At 40.7% G+C, this 15,555-nt stretch overlaps 4 protein-coding genes across 4 annotated transcripts; 3 read left to right on the top strand and 1 right to left on the bottom strand.

The window, feature by feature from the left end:
• Positions 1-3,164: 3,164 nt before the first annotated feature.
• Positions 3,165-5,614, bottom strand: LOC148908936 (uncharacterized). The gene is made up of 3 exons (XM_089033641.1): positions 5,179-5,614; positions 3,227-4,139; positions 3,165-3,174 (listed from the first exon to the last, which is right to left on the bottom strand). The coding sequence occupies exons 1-3, from the start codon at positions 5,612-5,614 to the stop codon at positions 3,165-3,167; spliced, it is 1,359 nt and encodes a 452-aa protein (XP_088889767.1).
• Positions 5,615-5,748: 134 nt separating this feature from the next.
• Positions 5,749-7,155, top strand: LOC148908935 (uncharacterized). The gene is made up of 4 exons (XM_089033640.1): positions 5,749-6,467; positions 6,829-6,902; positions 7,006-7,089; positions 7,152-7,155. The coding sequence occupies exons 1-4, from the start codon at positions 6,087-6,089 to the stop codon at positions 7,153-7,155; spliced, it is 543 nt and encodes a 180-aa protein (XP_088889766.1). The 5' UTR covers positions 5,749-6,086.
• A 185-nt stretch (positions 7,156-7,340) lies between these two features.
• Positions 7,341-8,244, top strand: LOC148908934 (uncharacterized). The gene is made up of 2 exons (XM_089034610.1): positions 7,341-7,554; positions 7,640-8,244. Exons 1-2 carry the CDS (start codon positions 7,351-7,353, stop codon positions 8,018-8,020), a joined length of 585 nt encoding a protein of 194 aa, XP_088890736.1. The 5' UTR covers positions 7,341-7,350; the 3' UTR covers positions 8,021-8,244.
• A 1,413-nt stretch (positions 8,245-9,657) lies between these two features.
• Positions 9,658-15,240, top strand: LOC148908933 (uncharacterized). Its single transcript, XM_089033636.1, has one exon. The coding sequence runs from the start codon at positions 9,658-9,660 to the stop codon at positions 15,238-15,240; it is 5,583 nt and encodes a 1,860-aa protein (XP_088889762.1).
• The last annotated feature ends 315 nt before the right edge of the window (positions 15,241-15,555 follow it).

The following is a 15,555-nucleotide window of genomic DNA, read 5'->3' as shown; positions in this document are numbered from 1 at the left end:
TTCAAGGATTATAAGTACACTAGCGAAGTTCGCAGTGAGAAAGACCGTCTTTCAGGTCAGTGGTATCGTTATTTAGAAATTCACTATGAAATACTCGAACAATTGACTGACGAAAAAGAAATATTGATCGAGACAAGCAAACACAAGGAACATAAGGAGAAATATCAGCATTTTATAAGGTCAATAGATGATTATTTGTTGAATACAGAAGCCAAAGAAAAAATTTCAATGCACGGGGCTTCAGGAATTTCAAGAATGTTATTGGACGAGACAGGAATCCCAATGCGTAAATTTAGAGAAGTGGACGACGATGAGCTTAGTGTTGGTTCTGGATTTTCAATACGATCTAATTTCTCAAGAGCTAGTTCAAATGCGAGAGAAAATTCAAGGCTAGAGAGGATTTTGGCTGAAAAGAAACTGAAGCAGTTGAAAGCAAGCAAGGTAAGGAGGATGAAGGAAGAACAGCTGAGGTTAGAAAACGAGATAGCTGACGCCGAAGATGCTGCTGAATTACACTCGACGAAATAATGGATTTGGTCATCATATGTCCGCTTGGCAAATGTTGGGCAAATATGGTGCTCTATATTTGCCCATACATTTGCCTATGCAGGCAAAGGTCGGGGTAAATTTCTAATAAATTTGCCATTGCTTTGCCATACATCTGAACACATGGGTAAATATGTTATATATTTGCCCTTAGTTTAGACGCATTTACCCAGTGGGGATATATGATAACCGTTTTTGCCCTATATTTGCCCTATTGTCAAATGAAGGGCACATATGAAATCAACTTTGCACTAGGCTTTGCCCCATATTTACCTGGGGAGCAAATACAATACCCCAAACTGAGTATATCCGATGTGAGGTTTCCGTTTCAATTTATTGCAATCAAAACTTTTCAAAACAACTCAATAATTTTTCAACTGAATTATGATGGATGTTGGCTTGTTTTTACGACTTACGAGGGGGGAGTGCATGCAGGTCCATCTCAGTCATATGTGTCAATTTTTTCTCCTAACGCATGACATCAATGTTGCGACCACATTAATTCAATCATTGTTTTGCTTTGATGTCATGAAAGTGAGGTTATATGCGTTGATACACACAGGAAAAAACGCGGACGATGTATTTTTAATATGCGTAAGTCGTACATGCGTTTTTTCCAGTGACAATAAGAAAACTCATTAGCCCATTAACCTCAGCTGCATTTCAAACCGCTAACATCTGTAATATTATTTGAAGCATCAATTTTGTTTAGTCTAAACATATGAATTCATCTTTTTTATTGGCAATATATGCAATTTCATTCATAATTATTTTAATTCATCTAATTTTAAACTCATCAAAGAATTCATTCAATTTTCATTTTGACTATCTAGTTACTGATGCACAGTTCAAACAGTTTATTTTTGATAGCTTTGAATATTTTTCCTGGATGATACTTTACTGTCATCTCCATCATCCGTACAATTTACGTTGTAAAGGACAAACAATTAATACTCTTTCTTTGTCAATAACATCGTAAGCAGCAACAAACTGGCTGTGTATCCTTTGTATGGGAATGAATGTAGAGGGCCCTTCCATTTCAAACAAGTTTCTGCACCAAATTTCATGTGGTCTGCCAATCCTGTGTCTTTCTGGATGTCGCTGATACCATCGAACCTTTGCCATACACAATGATTCCTGCTTGCCATCAATTATAATGGTTTGTTTAAGAAAGAAATCGACAACACCGGGGCGCAAGTCAAATGAATCGGTCTCAATACTGCCACTATATTGGCCACACCAACTTGCAAGAATGAAGGAAGAACGTTCCAGTCTAGAGTCAGAGGACCCTAGCTTTGTCCCCGAATATCCAATGGTACTAATTCTCTCAAACGTATCGGTAACACATTCAATGACCGAGTGTTGAGGTAAAATTGTTTTATAAGCTTTAAAGAGATATTCTGTATAGTCATCATCAAGAACATCAATGGATCGAGGTGAAAAACATGAGTATGCATTCATATTGCTCCACTCTAAGCAACGTAGTACTTGACCAACTGAAAGATTAAGTGTTGATGGTATTGATGGGATGCTTTCGCCAAGTGTTCCTACTTGTTGTGCCTCCTGAAGAAGTTGAAATACTGGTTGGAAAGTTTCTCGAAATCTCTCTGGTAAAGGGATATCTCTTAGTTCATGCTTTTGGAGAAATTTTCTCATGATTTGTATTTCAACAGATCTATTGTTAGTTCGAAACGCTCCTAAAATCCCATTGAAACGTTCGAAGCTGAAAAGCCAAAATGAATATACAGGCCCGTAATCTAAAATACATTGTTTGAGGTGCAGGTGTAGATGCATGTTTGGCGTAACACGTTCCTTTCCATATCTTTTTTCAAACGATTTACAAAATTCCACTAGGTAATCATGTCCTTCTTGTAGCTCTTCAGTTGTAATAAGTGGAGAGCAAAGGTGAAAGCAGGACAATACGAATAACCTCCACAGCTCCAAATCATCTGTTGGAACGATATTCCAAATGCAGAATACAGAATACAAGAGAGTCCATGTTTTCCACTGATCAGCAGTAAATCCTCCAAACGATGTTGATATCTTTTTCGGGAGACGCCCAATAAATGATGGTGCTTTGACGTCATCTACCTTTTCCTGGATTTTATTCAAATTTTCTTTAGAAATAATTGGCGTTTCAGCATTTAGCCATACATTTTTCATTAAATGTTTTGCTGTCCCTAAAAACAAATTGTGCATAGGATCAACAACATGGTAACGAGTACAATCGAAGTAAGGCAACTGTAAGAGTTCAGAATATCTTGTTCCAGTGGAAGTTTCAATTTGGTTTCGTTCATCAGCGGTTGTTGCATTGAGTATTTTCTGAGCCTCTCTTCGATGCTCTTCATTTGTCCTTGGTGTATCGTCATCTTCGAAACCTGAAAAATCCATGCTACTAAAATCTCCGGGAAAAAATCTTGTGCACTTTGAGCACCCTCGGTGAGCAGTACATCCTAAGAAACCGCAAACTTTTCTTAGTGCAGGAATGTCACAAGCAATACAAAGGAGGGCAGCTCGAAAACATCTTGCTGTTCTACTCCCATGAGGCCGAACTTGGATGCCTTCGTGCCACAATAAGTTCAATTCGGCTACAAGTGGTTGTAAGTACGTATTGATATTCAATTTGGGCTCGTGTGGACCAGGTATTACCCCAACTATTATTACGTTTTCCTCTTTGTACCTTTCTTTTCTCGGAAGATTTAGGAGGACCATATATATGACTCCAACGCTATAGACACTGTGCTTAAAAGGCTGAAACCAGTCAACATTCAGCATAAAAGCATAATTATTAGGCTGGGCAAGGAAAGGAGTGCCGTTAAAATATTGCCAATCTTTCCACACTTGGCCATCGTAAATATCAACTAAAATATCGTCCGGTACATTCCGATTTCTCCAAATCTCACATTTTTGTACAAAGTCTGGTCGCTTAATAAAGTGAGTTAGAGTGTCTCTGATGCTTTTATAACAATAAACTTTATGTGGGTACAATTTTGTCTGTCCATTTTTCAAACGAATTTCCTTAAGCAATTCCGCTCCACAAGGTGTGCGGCGAAACAATTGACGGTGATTCGGAAAAGCAATGTGAGAACATGGTTTAGCAATGACACGCCCGAATCTTGTTGTTATGCAGTCTTGAAAACGGTATAGGGTGTCGCATTTCGGACAAACAACATACTTTGAATGCTTATCTTTAAAAGAAAGATAATTTTTCAAGAGTTTGAAGGAGCTCGGGAAAACCAATACTGCGGTTGGGAAAATGATTGGCGAAAGCTCACACAAAACCTCAAAAATCGCTTTAAAAAAGGCGAGGAGAATATCAATGCCTCGGTCTGGTACAGAAAAGTATGCAGACCAAAAGCACACAAACAAGGCAATCCAGTTAATAAGGGTCACTCGGGAACTTGCTTCGACGGCAACGCTTATTTCTGCACTAGATTGTTCAAAATCTCTTTCTACGTCTTCGATATCAATATCCCAAGTTTCAACCAATCTCCTTCTTTCATTTCCTCTTATCTCTTCATGGTCAGATTCACTGTCCAACTTGTCATCCCAAAACACTTGATCTTCTTCCTCAAAGTTATTTATTCCGTCTCCTTTAAACATAAGCAAATACGATGTATTTTATTCATTCGGCATTGTATAACTGCAACATAGTATAAGATAAAGTCTGAAACCATTATAATACTAGAAAAAAAAATGTCAGTAAAAAAAACCTCATGGGCTAAGGGACCGGTCATTATTTAAGTTGGGGGGGGGGGGGGGGGGAGAAAAAATTGGGGGGGGGGCCTGAAATTTTTGCTAGTGAAAGTCTTGAAATTTAAAAATGACTTTTAGGGAAAATTTTTAAATTTTTTACTACAATCCATGGGGGGTTTTCGATAAACTTGGATGCCTTCAAAGGGGGGGCCTTGAAATTTTTTTGCGTCACTGACAATTTCTCCTCCACCCCCCCCCCCCCCTACCTCCAACTTAAATAATGACCGGTCCCTAAATGTATAATTTTGACCCAAATTTTGCTCTGAAAATAAATGATTTCCATTGAAAATAAAATATAAATTTCTAAGTCAGCAAAACAACAATTTATAATTCGTGAAAGAAAAATGATAAATCGAAAATAAAAAACCCAAGAGACATATTAAATAAATTACTTATAATTGTATTTCTCTAACTTGACAAACATGTTTTGCCGGATACCATGCTATCTCAGGATGACCACAGTCATGAATTGATTTGGAGACAAAAATGTACAGCAATATCCATTTGAACATAGTAAATTCTTTTTGGCGTTTTAAATGAGTTATCTCTAGCTATGATTTTATAAACTCTTTGAATGAACCTTTCTGAATGAACACTGAGGTTTTAATGGCAACCATAAGCCGATTACTTAATAATGCACCCTTCTTAAAAGTAACGGTGAAAACGAGGCTAAGATAGAAATAGAAAAGAATCATTTGTACCTCTAACTTAATCTCGCTTCAATAACACTAATGCTTGGTAGTAAATCCAATAGGGGAGCTAGATCATGTGCAAATCAGCCGCTTGTTAAAGATTCAGTCTTTTATCTATGCAGTTTGACTTTAACATTTAAAGATTATATAATCTAATCATCAAATAAACGTATAACATCAATACCTTTTTGTGAAGTAGCTGGTAAGAATTCGTCACTTGATGGTTGGTTTGTATTTGGCACATCAGAGGAGTCTTGATCAGTTTGGTCCAAAACGTTTATCTCGCTGTAGTCATTAGAAGAAGTGTCGTTCTGGCCGTCAATCTCGTGAGTGAAAATACTATCATTTGAGTCTTCGTCGTCATTCCGCTGTAATTGCCATTGATTTGTTAAAGGATCATAAAATTCTTCTTTGTGACGGCAAAATACTCTGTAATGTAAATCTTCGTTACAATGAAAGCAATGATAACGCTTTGACATCGCAGAAGACATTTTGTTTTCCAGAACTATATAATTAAAAAGACGGTGTGTATCATTGGGATAATTACTCAAAATCCAAGCATTTTGAATGGCTAACAGCCATATTCCAGCGTAATAAAGTTCCACGTCCATCAACCACATGCCACTGGACAAAAGCACGCCGGATCTTTATTACCGCGCCCTTTTCCTTAGAGCTGTCACTGTTGGCGGCAGATAATGGTACGATGGTTTTAGAGCTAGAAGCTAATCAAGTTTATTGCAATGATATTTCGTGAATCTAGGCTTTAGAAAAAATTTCATAACTTTATAAAATGGAGCAAATAGCTTTAAGATAATAAATATATTACTTAACATGAATCCTGGATACAACTTCAGCATTTTTATAAGACAGTTATTCCTTTTTTTATTATTAGACTTCATTATATGAACGTATATGTCATCACAAGTCACGTGATACGCCGTGATAGATAGGGGGTAGATTTGTTCGGTGGATGTGCTTATTCGTTCATTCGCCTTTTGGTCACAAACAGGTAACAAACTCTGTCGGTCATCTAGTTTCCCGCACATTCTATATCTTTGCTTATAAATTGCGTTCATTCGTCGCGATCAAAAAATGGGAAGAACATCTACACCTTTACCAGGACGCCCAATGCCAATCCATTCTGTTACTGCAACTACCAGTACAAGCAGTACCAGTAGACATACTGAAAATGGCGCCAATTCTCAAAGGCTTAACATACTTATTCCCTCTGTCCCTGGTGGTAACGAGGATGTGCTAAGAGAACACAGAAATCGCCTATTGCAAGCAACAAGCGAGAATGAGAACGTTGACCCCGACAGCGAAAAAGAAGAAATTTCTTCAAATTTCGAAACGATTGTGAAACAGTTTAAAGAACTGCAAGCACAAAACCGCCAAATACTAGCCGCCTTAAAAGAAAGCCAGCAGAACAAGGACAACAGCAAGACCAAGATTACTGTCTCAAAGGCTGTTGCAGTAAGTAAAGTGGCAATATTTAAAAAAGCAAGCTATTTTTATTGATAATTTTACTGGGAATTCTTGGCGCGAAGAGTAGTTGGTATAATTATGCAGCGGTATAATTTATGCAATGCTAAAATTGGCGGGAAACCCGCCATGGTAGTGGTTAATGCTACCAAACTTTATTATTGATTTCCAATAACAAGACACTGAATGATAATGATAATTTCCTTTTTTGTAAAGGAATTGATTTGATTTCGATTTTTTTCCCAATATTATACAATCACAGCCATACAAATAATGAAAACATTATTACTATGTCTAAGAATAACTTAAGGTACATCTTATGATTTTAATGAATTATATTATGTTATTACAGTCTGAAGTACGCTTGGTAGCAAAGAAATTACGGGACAGGGAAGAAAACCCTCTTATATGGGATTTTACTAAAGCGTAAGTATGAAAATTTAATAAAAATGATCTTGTCTGAATCATCCATAGTTTCTTTCCATATTAAGTTTCCACTTACCACTCAAATATGCCATTTCCTAATTAGTTTCAGAGATGACGTCAACGAACATATTAATAACGCAATAAGGGATAGAGTTCTGAATGTTCATAAGGATGTCTCTGCCGTCGAGTTAGAAAGTATTTATGAATTTTATATTACGAAGTGCGAAAGGCCTTATGCACCTATCAAAGTTAACCCGGGGGGGAGGGGTGAGGACAAAGGGTGGTGGTGGTCGGGGGGGGGGGGGAGGGGGGTAACGAAATCCTTTTAGAAATATTCAAATGCCGAAGGGAGGGGAAGCAGTTTGAAATAAAATAACATGAAAAAAAAAAAAAAAAAAAAAAAAAAAAAAAAAAAAAACCGAAACAAAACAAAACAAAGCAAAAACAAATGGATGCTAAAGGAGTAATTGTCGGCCAAATGCCAAAATTTCTAACAAATTTTGTCTCAAGTTTTAATATATGGGTACTTGATATAATTTCAGCTGCCCTTAAAAGTCACTTTCTGACGAGAAGAAAGAGAAACAAAAGAGAGCGTTCAGGGGCCCTTGGAAGGCATCAAAAGATGCAGCGGAAAACACAAAGAAAACAAAATGTGAGTAAACTGAATTTGCAACGATTATGACTTTGTTTAATAAGAAACTTTGACTGACGGTGGTTTTTTTTCTTTTTTCTTTTAGCTCCTAAAATCCAGATCCAAGGCAGCGGACTTGTCAACCTCGCTATCACCAGGGGACAAAGAGAAAGTCAAGGCAATTATGAAACTGGAGTATATGTCATCAGAGGAGTCGATGTCAGAGGCGGATGACCAGGCTGATGACGATACAGCGGACAGTGGCTCTAATAACGAAGGGGGCCCTACTAAGCAGAGTAAAGTTTTAATAAAACACCCTCTGCCATGGAGAAGCCCCCTAGCTAATCAGTTCATGGAAAGCATGGACCGAAAGGCAAAAAGGAGGCTGTCAGAGCGCAGTCTCACCATGCTTTTGAAGCGGAAAATCGGGGAGCCGTCAAGACGCCCAAGGCCATCTGGAGGTCCCGAATGGGCATTGAGAGCCTAAAGGTTTTTATCAAATCAAGGGCACTGGGACACCGAACGTGGTTGGGGTTTCTACGAGTTTTATGAATTAAATCTTGTGTCACTGTTCCTCCGTTCCTTTGGCCTGATTTCTAGGGTTTTCGTTCTTCTTTCGATTACTTGAACGTTATACTCGTTTACTTGAAGAAATCCAAAGGTCAAACGGTATAGCAGCGGCTATTTAAGCCTATTGACCTTTGGATTTCTTAAAGTAAACAAGTATAATGTTCAAATAATCGAAAGAAGAAGGAAAACCCTAGAAATCAGGCCAAAGGAACGGAGGAACAGTGACACAAGATTTAATTCATAAAACTCGTAGAAACCCAACCACGTTCGGTGTCCTTAATTAAGTTTTTGCAGTTATAAATGAAGTGTACTACTACAGAATATCTAAAAAGAATCGTACATAAGCCACAGATCGATTGACAACTAAATATATTATGATCTCCTTTCACAAATTCTGTCACAAGATGAAACAAACACCTGTAATTAATTTACAGAACTAGCATTTTCAATTAGTTGTAGTTAACAAATTGTTCATAGTTAATCAGTCGTCAAGAAAAGGAAATTCACAATAAAAATGTTTCAGTATGATTTATGTCTTTTTTCCTGCTTCTTAGTATAGGTTAGCTATGTTTAAAGTATGAGGTGGTTGTCACGACATATATCGTTTCTATTTTTTTTGGCCTGCCATAAGTGACAATAGCTGAAGACTGATAATATAGTTAAATTTAGCAAATATGATGAGCATAATTCAACTGAGCAAATATGGCTAAGACGCGCTGGTACATCTGAGGCATTAAGGGGGCATTAATCACATATACGGTCAGAGCATATCGCATGGTATATGTAAGGCATAAATCACATATACGGCCTGGAAAAATACAGGGTATATGTAAGGCATTAATCACATATACCGCCTGGGCAAAGACAGGGTATATGTAAGGCATTAATCACATATACGACCTGGGCAAAGACAGGGTATACGTAAGGCATAAATCACATATACGGCCTGGGCAAACACAGGTTATATGTAAGGCATAAATCACATATACGGCCTGGGGAAACACAGGGTATATGTAAGGCATAAATCACATATACGGCCTGGGCAAAGACAGGTTATATGTAAGGCATAAATCACATATACGGCCTGGGCAAAGACAGGGTATATGTAAGGCATAAATCACATATACGGCCTGGGAAAATACAGGGTATATGTAAGGCATTAATCACATATACGGCCTGGGCAAAGACAGGGTAAATGTAAGGCATTAATCACATATACGGCCTGGGAAAATACAGGGTATATGTAAGGCATGAATCACATATACGGCCTGGGGAAACACAGGGTATACGTAAGACATAAAACACATATACGGGCTGGGCAAATACGTGCACATATCAAATGAGCATTCACATTTACTACCGGGTAAATGTATGGATGATATGATATCTGCTATATATTTGCCGTTTGGGATTTTACTGGGCCATACGGACTTTGCCATCTGTGCCCATGGGATAAATGTGTAGGTACATATCATATACAGTCATTGGGCAAATATTGTTTACTATTAGTCAAATATGATATTTGCCCATATATTTGTCTATATGTTTGCCTACATGACAAATCCATTTTTTCGTCGAGTGTTAGCGAGAACTAAAGAAGACTTCTACACGTCAGAGAGTGACGACGAAGAAAGGCACCAGCAGGGCAGTAAGAGCGCAGTGAAGACCGGACCGGAACAAGACGAGTCACGTGACACGACTACAAACATCAACGAAACCAAGCAAGAAGAGCAATCACCCGATAATAAAGCCGAGTACGAGTTGGAAACACTGCAAACTAAGAGAGTTGAGCACTCAGCATCAAACGCAGGAAGTGCATCGAAGCAGACCGTTCAAGTTTCCGGACAAACAGAGCCGCAGAATCCCGAGCCGAAGATTAACGAACCAAGTTCGACGTTAAACACAAGGAGTGTATCAATCCAAGCATCACCAATTTACTCATCTACTCCTGCGCGAACGCAACCAGAGAACACTGAGTCTAACTTAAACGTCAGCGCCACCCCATATACCCCGACATGGTTTAGCACCACACCCGCCAAGGTGACCTATCAATCTATGCCACCAAGCGCTACAGAAACCGTGATAGAAAGAATTACCTCAGGAATTGATTCTATCGTGACACGCTCCAACTTACCGCCACTAGATGTTGTCAAGTTTTCTGGTGAACCGCAGGAATATTTCAGATTCAAGGCACGCTTTCACGAAATGGTCGAATCCCAAAATATCTCTGAGGTACAGAAGATGTCGAGATTGCTGCAGTACCTGGATGGCCCAGCAAGGCTTGCGGCTGCAGGGTTTGAAGGAGTGCCAGGCGGTTTGAGGAGCGCGCTGAAGTTATTAGAACAACGGTTTGGACAGCCCCACATAGTAGCCAAATCTTGTGTCGATACGTTAATAAACGGACCGAACATGTCAAGCACGGACAGACAAGGGCTTCAAGAATTTGCCGATCGTTCGAGAACGCTGTATGAAACTCTAAAGTCAATGGATGCCCTGTCTGAGATGAATATGTCCAATCTAAGCAAGATGTCGAGCAAACTACCGATCTCCCTGCAGGTAAAATGGAGAGACGAAGCCCAACGTATAAGAGAAAGAGGGCAGTTTCCTAATCTCAAGAACTTAGTCAACTTCATAGAAAGGCAAGCCGATGCGGCTAATGATCCGATATTTGGAAGGATTGGCGAGTCCTACAAGAGTATCCCAAAGCCAGCAGCTAAGATAAATAGACGATCTACACCAACCACTGCCTTGTCGAGTGGAGCAAGGGTAACAACAATGTCTACGCAAGTAGAATCACCAAATCAGCGAAGTAAACCCAAGGATAACAAGAATACGTCGAGTACGTCAGAATCAACTCCAGCGAAGTGTTACATATGTGGTTCAGCACACAGGATCGAGAACTGTTCTGACTTTATTAGTAAATCTGTAAGACAACGATGTGTCCATGCAAGACAAAAGGAACTTTGTTTGAACTGTTTGAGAAAGGGACATTTTGCAGCACAATGTCAATCCAAGTTTCGGTGTAAAGAATGCCAGCTACCGCACCATACTTTGCTGCACAAGGCAACGGAGGATAAGGATACAGGCAGCGCACCAAGTAAATCAACAACCACGAGTGAATCCAAGGACGTCAGTAAGACTACTGAGACTACATCGGTCAACAAGCCATCACCTAACTATGCAAGCACGTCTTCGAGTGGAAGAATTGCATTACAAGTTGTAACAATTCAAGTCCTAAGCAAGGAGGGACACTCTGTCAGCACTTATGCTCTTTTGGATACCGGAAGTGAGGAAACCTTTATCTCAAAGGACATAACCGACAAGCTCAACATAGAGATCAACAACTATGATGACTTAGCTGTTAGTACACTGGCTGGAGAGTCTAGTGTCAAGGTTGGGCGAACCGATCTGAAAGTCAAGGGCGTCGGCGAAGAGTACGACACCTTTGTGCAGATAAAGGATGTAAAGGTAGTGGAGAACCTCAACATAAACACCACAAGACCAAAGGACATTTCACGATGGTCACACCTGAAGGACATAATAGTTCCTGACGTCGATGCAAAGCAAGTGTTGATGCTGATAGGAGTGAATGTACCAGAAGCACAGATACATCTAGAACACCGTACGGGAAGACACGGAGAACCCTATGCAGTCCGTACCTCTCTGGGATGGGCGATACTCGGTCCAATAGATAGTGCGAACATTCATTTCTCGCATGTTAACGTTAACTTTGTGAAGAACGGAAGTGAACTATGTGACCAGCAGATGAGTCAGTTTCTGAGACTCGAAGATGCAGACGTGAACAAGAGTTCAAGGCAAGCCATGTCCATTGAAGATCAAGAGTCACTAAAGAGATTGAAGGAGTCAACGCGTGTAGTGGGCGGCCACTACGAAGTAGGAATGTTGTGGAAAAGCAACGATCCATGGTTACCTGACAACAAGGGATTAGCTGAAGCAAGGCTACAATCGCTGAAGAAGAAACTCAGACGCGACGAGAGTTTTCATCAGAAATATAGAGACTTTATGAACAATTTACTAAGTAAAGGCTATGCAAGGAAGCTGACCGAGGAGGAAGCAAGCTTACGAAGCAAGAAAACATGGTACTTACCACATCACGCGGTATTTCATCCCCAAAAGAAGGATAAGATTCGAGTAGTCTTCGATGCTGCTGCGCTATACAATGGCTTTTCGTTAAACAACCAGTTGAACCAAGGACCCGATTTATCCAACAGTCTGCTTGGTGTCTTGTTACGATTCAGGCAAGAGCGCATTGCGTTGGTTGCAGACATCGAAGGAATGTTTAATCAAATAAGGGTCCTACCTGAAGATGCTGATGCATTACGATTCCTTTGGTTTGAAGACGGCAGCCTTGAAGAAGCAACAGAATATCAGATGACATCTCATATAATCGGAGCAGCGGACTCGCCTAGTTGCGCAAACTATTGCTTAAAAAGAGTCGCCGAGGATAACAGAGGTAAAGCTAGTGAGGCAGCTTTAAGTGCTATCGAGAACGACTTCTACGTTGATGACTTGGTCAAATCAGTTGGAACTCCAAAGGAGGCTAAGATGTTGGCGAATGAGATAACAACCCTACTGGGCAAGGCCGGTTTCAGATTGACGAAGTGGATGAGTAACTGTCGAGAAGTGCTGGCGGCGATCCCCGAAGAAGAAAGAGCCAAACCCACACTTGATCTCGATCTTGACGATCTCCCAATACAGAGAACACTCGGCGTACATTGGAATGTGGAAGAAGACGTGTTTCTCTTCAAGGTCAAAGATCCTGACAAACCACCAACGAAGAGGGGTATCTTGTCAGCAATCATCTCATTGTATGACCCCATTGGGTTTGTGTGCCCAGTGTTGCTAGAAGCCAAGAAAATAATCCAAACTCTTTGGAAGCTAAAATTGGATTGGGATGACCCAATTCCGGAGGATTTGCAACGCCATTGGAATAGATGGAGACAAGAGTTAGCATGTCTGTCAAGGATCAAGATTCCACGTGTTTACCTGATAAATGAGACTGATATTGTCGATGTATCAGTGCATCTGTTTGCGGATGCTTCAGAAGATGGGTACGGCGCATGTGCCTATCTTAGATTTGTTCAAGCCAACGGTCTGATCACATGCTCGTTTGTGCTCGGAAGATCTAGAAGTTCACCTGTAAGGCCAGTATCAATACCTCGACTTGAGCTACAAGCAGCAACCTTATCCGTACGCATATACAGAATATTGGTGGATGAGCTAACATGCAAGATTAACAGAGCAATTTTTTGGACAGATTCTCAGACGGCCTTACAATACATCAAGAACGTAATGAAACGTTTCCAAGCTTACGTCGCTAATCGCGTCACAGAAATACGCGAAGTTAGTTCTCCGGACCAGTGGAGACACTGTCCAGGACGCCTTAATCCTGCAGATGACGCCTCGCGAGGGCTGAAAGCCCAGAAACTATCAAGCCAACATCGATGGTGGAGAGGACCCGAATTCCTGTGGCAGCCGGAAGACACCTGGCCTGATAAGAAAGTAGAAGAAGTTCCTGATGATGATCCGGAAGTGCGCAAAGAAGTGAAAATTCATCAGGTCAGCGTCAAGAAGAATGACATTCAACAACCTGTTCCGGATTCAAGCAGTGCTAAGGATAGCAGTCGTCTGATGAATGAGATCGTAACCAGATGGAGTTCGTGGTCGAAACTGCAACGACGAGTTGCATGGATTAGACGTTTTTGTCGATGGATAGCTAGTAAAAGGACTGCCTGTAATACAGGTATATTGTCACTTGAAGAACTTAATGAAGCAACTAATGTCATTGTACGAAGTGTACAGACTACGTGCTTTTCTGATGAGCTGTCAGAACTGAAGAGAAAGGGTGAAGTGAAGAAGACAAGCCCAGTTGCTGATTTAAGACCGTTAGAAGTCGACGGTGTATTACGCGTCGGAGGAAGACTGCAAGCAGCAGAAAACCTGTCGTTTGATGAAAGGCATCCCATGATCCTGCCAAAGCGACATCACTTGAGTGAGCTGATAGTTCGCCATTTCCATGAAGTAACAGCCCATGGCGGAAGAGAACAAACGCTATACGAGATGAGAAGAAAGTTTTGGATCGTCGCGGGAAGGAGTCTCGTGAAGGACACCGTCAGAAAATGCATCAAGTGTCGCCGTATGAATGCTCGGCCGATGCAGCAGGTTATGGCTCCCCTCCCAAAGACACGCGTAGAAGCTTACCAACCGCCGTTTACTTATGCCGGGGTGGATTTGTTTGGCCCTATGACAGTCAAATGGGGCCGCGGCACAGCAAAGAGATGGGGGTGCTTATTTACCTGTTTGAATACGCGAGCGGTCTATTTAGACGTCGTGCCCTCGTTAGAGGCAGACGACTTCATTATGATCCTACTTCAATTTGTAAGCCGCAGAGGACCACCAAAAGAAATTTGGTCCGACAGAGGAACTAATTTCGTAGGCGCCAACAACGAGCTTAAGGACTCTATTGCTCAGTGGAATAACGAAAGGATCGCGAAGGACTTACAGCAGAAGGGAATCAAGTGGGTCTTCCAGCCTCCTGCTTCACCACACATGTCCGGAGTCTGGGAAAGACTGGTGCAGATTACAAAGAAACACATGAAGGCTGTAGTCGGCGATGGATTGCTGAATGATCTTGAGCTAAGAACACTACTTGCTGAAGTAGAGTCAATTGTTAACAACCGCCCTTTAACAGCTGTATCGGATGATCCTAAGGATTTTACAGCATTAACACCAAACCACTTCCTCATGCAGCGAACTGCCCAGCTCCCACCTGGAGTCTTTGTAAAGGAAGACAAGTTCTCTAGAAGACGATGGAGAAAGGTTCAATATCTCGTGAACCAGTACTGGCAGCGCTGGATTAAAGAGTATCTCCCTAATTTACAGAGAAGATCTAAATGGCTAACGTCAAGGCAAGATTTGAAACCAGGAGATTTAGTCCTTGTGGCCGATGATAATATCGCACGTAACAGATGGCCTCTGGCTAGAGTGACCGAAGTCTTTACAGGAAGAGATGGCCGTGTACGCTCGGCAAATGTCAAGACAGCGCAAGGAACTCTACAGCGCCCAATTGTGAAACTGTGCTTATTGGAGGAGCATGATGCAAGTTCAGATGATTAATCAGGAAGATTACACAGAGAACATTATAAACGTTGAATTATTGTTGTTATAAGGACACTCCAAGACATAGGACAAACGCGCATGTGTAGAGCCCGTTTGTGGGGCCGCGATGTCGTGTCTTCGTTGTAATTTTCGCGCGCTTTATAATGTATGCGGATATCATGTATGCAAATTGTGTTGTAAGAGCGCCTCGTGGGACGAGACGGGCTAGGATACCACGAATTTTTTAGTTATATATTTTTTCTATTCTTTTCTTGGAATAAAGTTGATTACTGTAACCACATAGATTTATCTAACTATCCAACAGTGACTGAA

This window comes from Actinia tenebrosa, unplaced genomic scaffold (genome assembly GCF_029948245.1).
Source record: "Actinia tenebrosa isolate PJP-AT-01 unplaced genomic scaffold, QUT_ActTen_1.0 PGA_scaffold2__45_contigs__length_23673736, whole genome shotgun sequence".
Classification (NCBI taxonomy): Eukaryota; Metazoa; Cnidaria; class Anthozoa; order Actiniaria; family Actiniidae; genus Actinia; species Actinia tenebrosa.
The sequence above is the reverse complement of the archived record's forward strand: the minus strand, read 5'-3'. Positions and strand labels throughout refer to the sequence as shown.

What these genes read in the sequence shown, in the direction of transcription:
- LOC148908936 (XM_089033641.1), bottom strand. Translation starts at nt 5,614, where the DNA reads ATGTGGTTGATGGACGTGGAACTTTATTACGCTGGAATATGGCTGTTA. An exon ending in ACCAGCTACTTCACAAAAAG is followed by an intron (nt 4,140 to 5,178) that starts GTATTGATGTTA and finishes TTATGTTTAAAG; the next exon opens with GAGACGGAATAAATAACTTT.
- LOC148908935 (XM_089033640.1), top strand. Translation starts at nt 6,087, where the DNA reads ATGGGAAGAACATCTACACCTTTACCAGGACGCCCAATGCCAATCCAT. An exon ending in CTGTCTCAAAGGCTGTTGCA is followed by an intron (nt 6,468 to 6,828) that starts GTAAGTAAAGTG and finishes ATGTTATTACAG; the next exon opens with TCTGAAGTACGCTTGGTAGC. An exon ending in ATATGGGATTTTACTAAAGC is followed by an intron (nt 6,903 to 7,005) that starts GTAAGTATGAAA and finishes TTTCCTAATTAG; the next exon opens with TTTCAGAGATGACGTCAACG.
- LOC148908934 (XM_089034610.1), top strand. Translation starts at nt 7,351, where the DNA reads ATGGATGCTAAAGGAGTAATTGTCGGCCAAATGCCAAAATTTCTAACA. An exon ending in AAACACAAAGAAAACAAAAT is followed by an intron (nt 7,555 to 7,639) that starts GTGAGTAAACTG and finishes TTTTTCTTTTAG; the next exon opens with CTCCTAAAATCCAGATCCAA.
- LOC148908933 (XM_089033636.1), top strand. Translation starts at nt 9,658, where the DNA reads ATGACAAATCCATTTTTTCGTCGAGTGTTAGCGAGAACTAAAGAAGAC.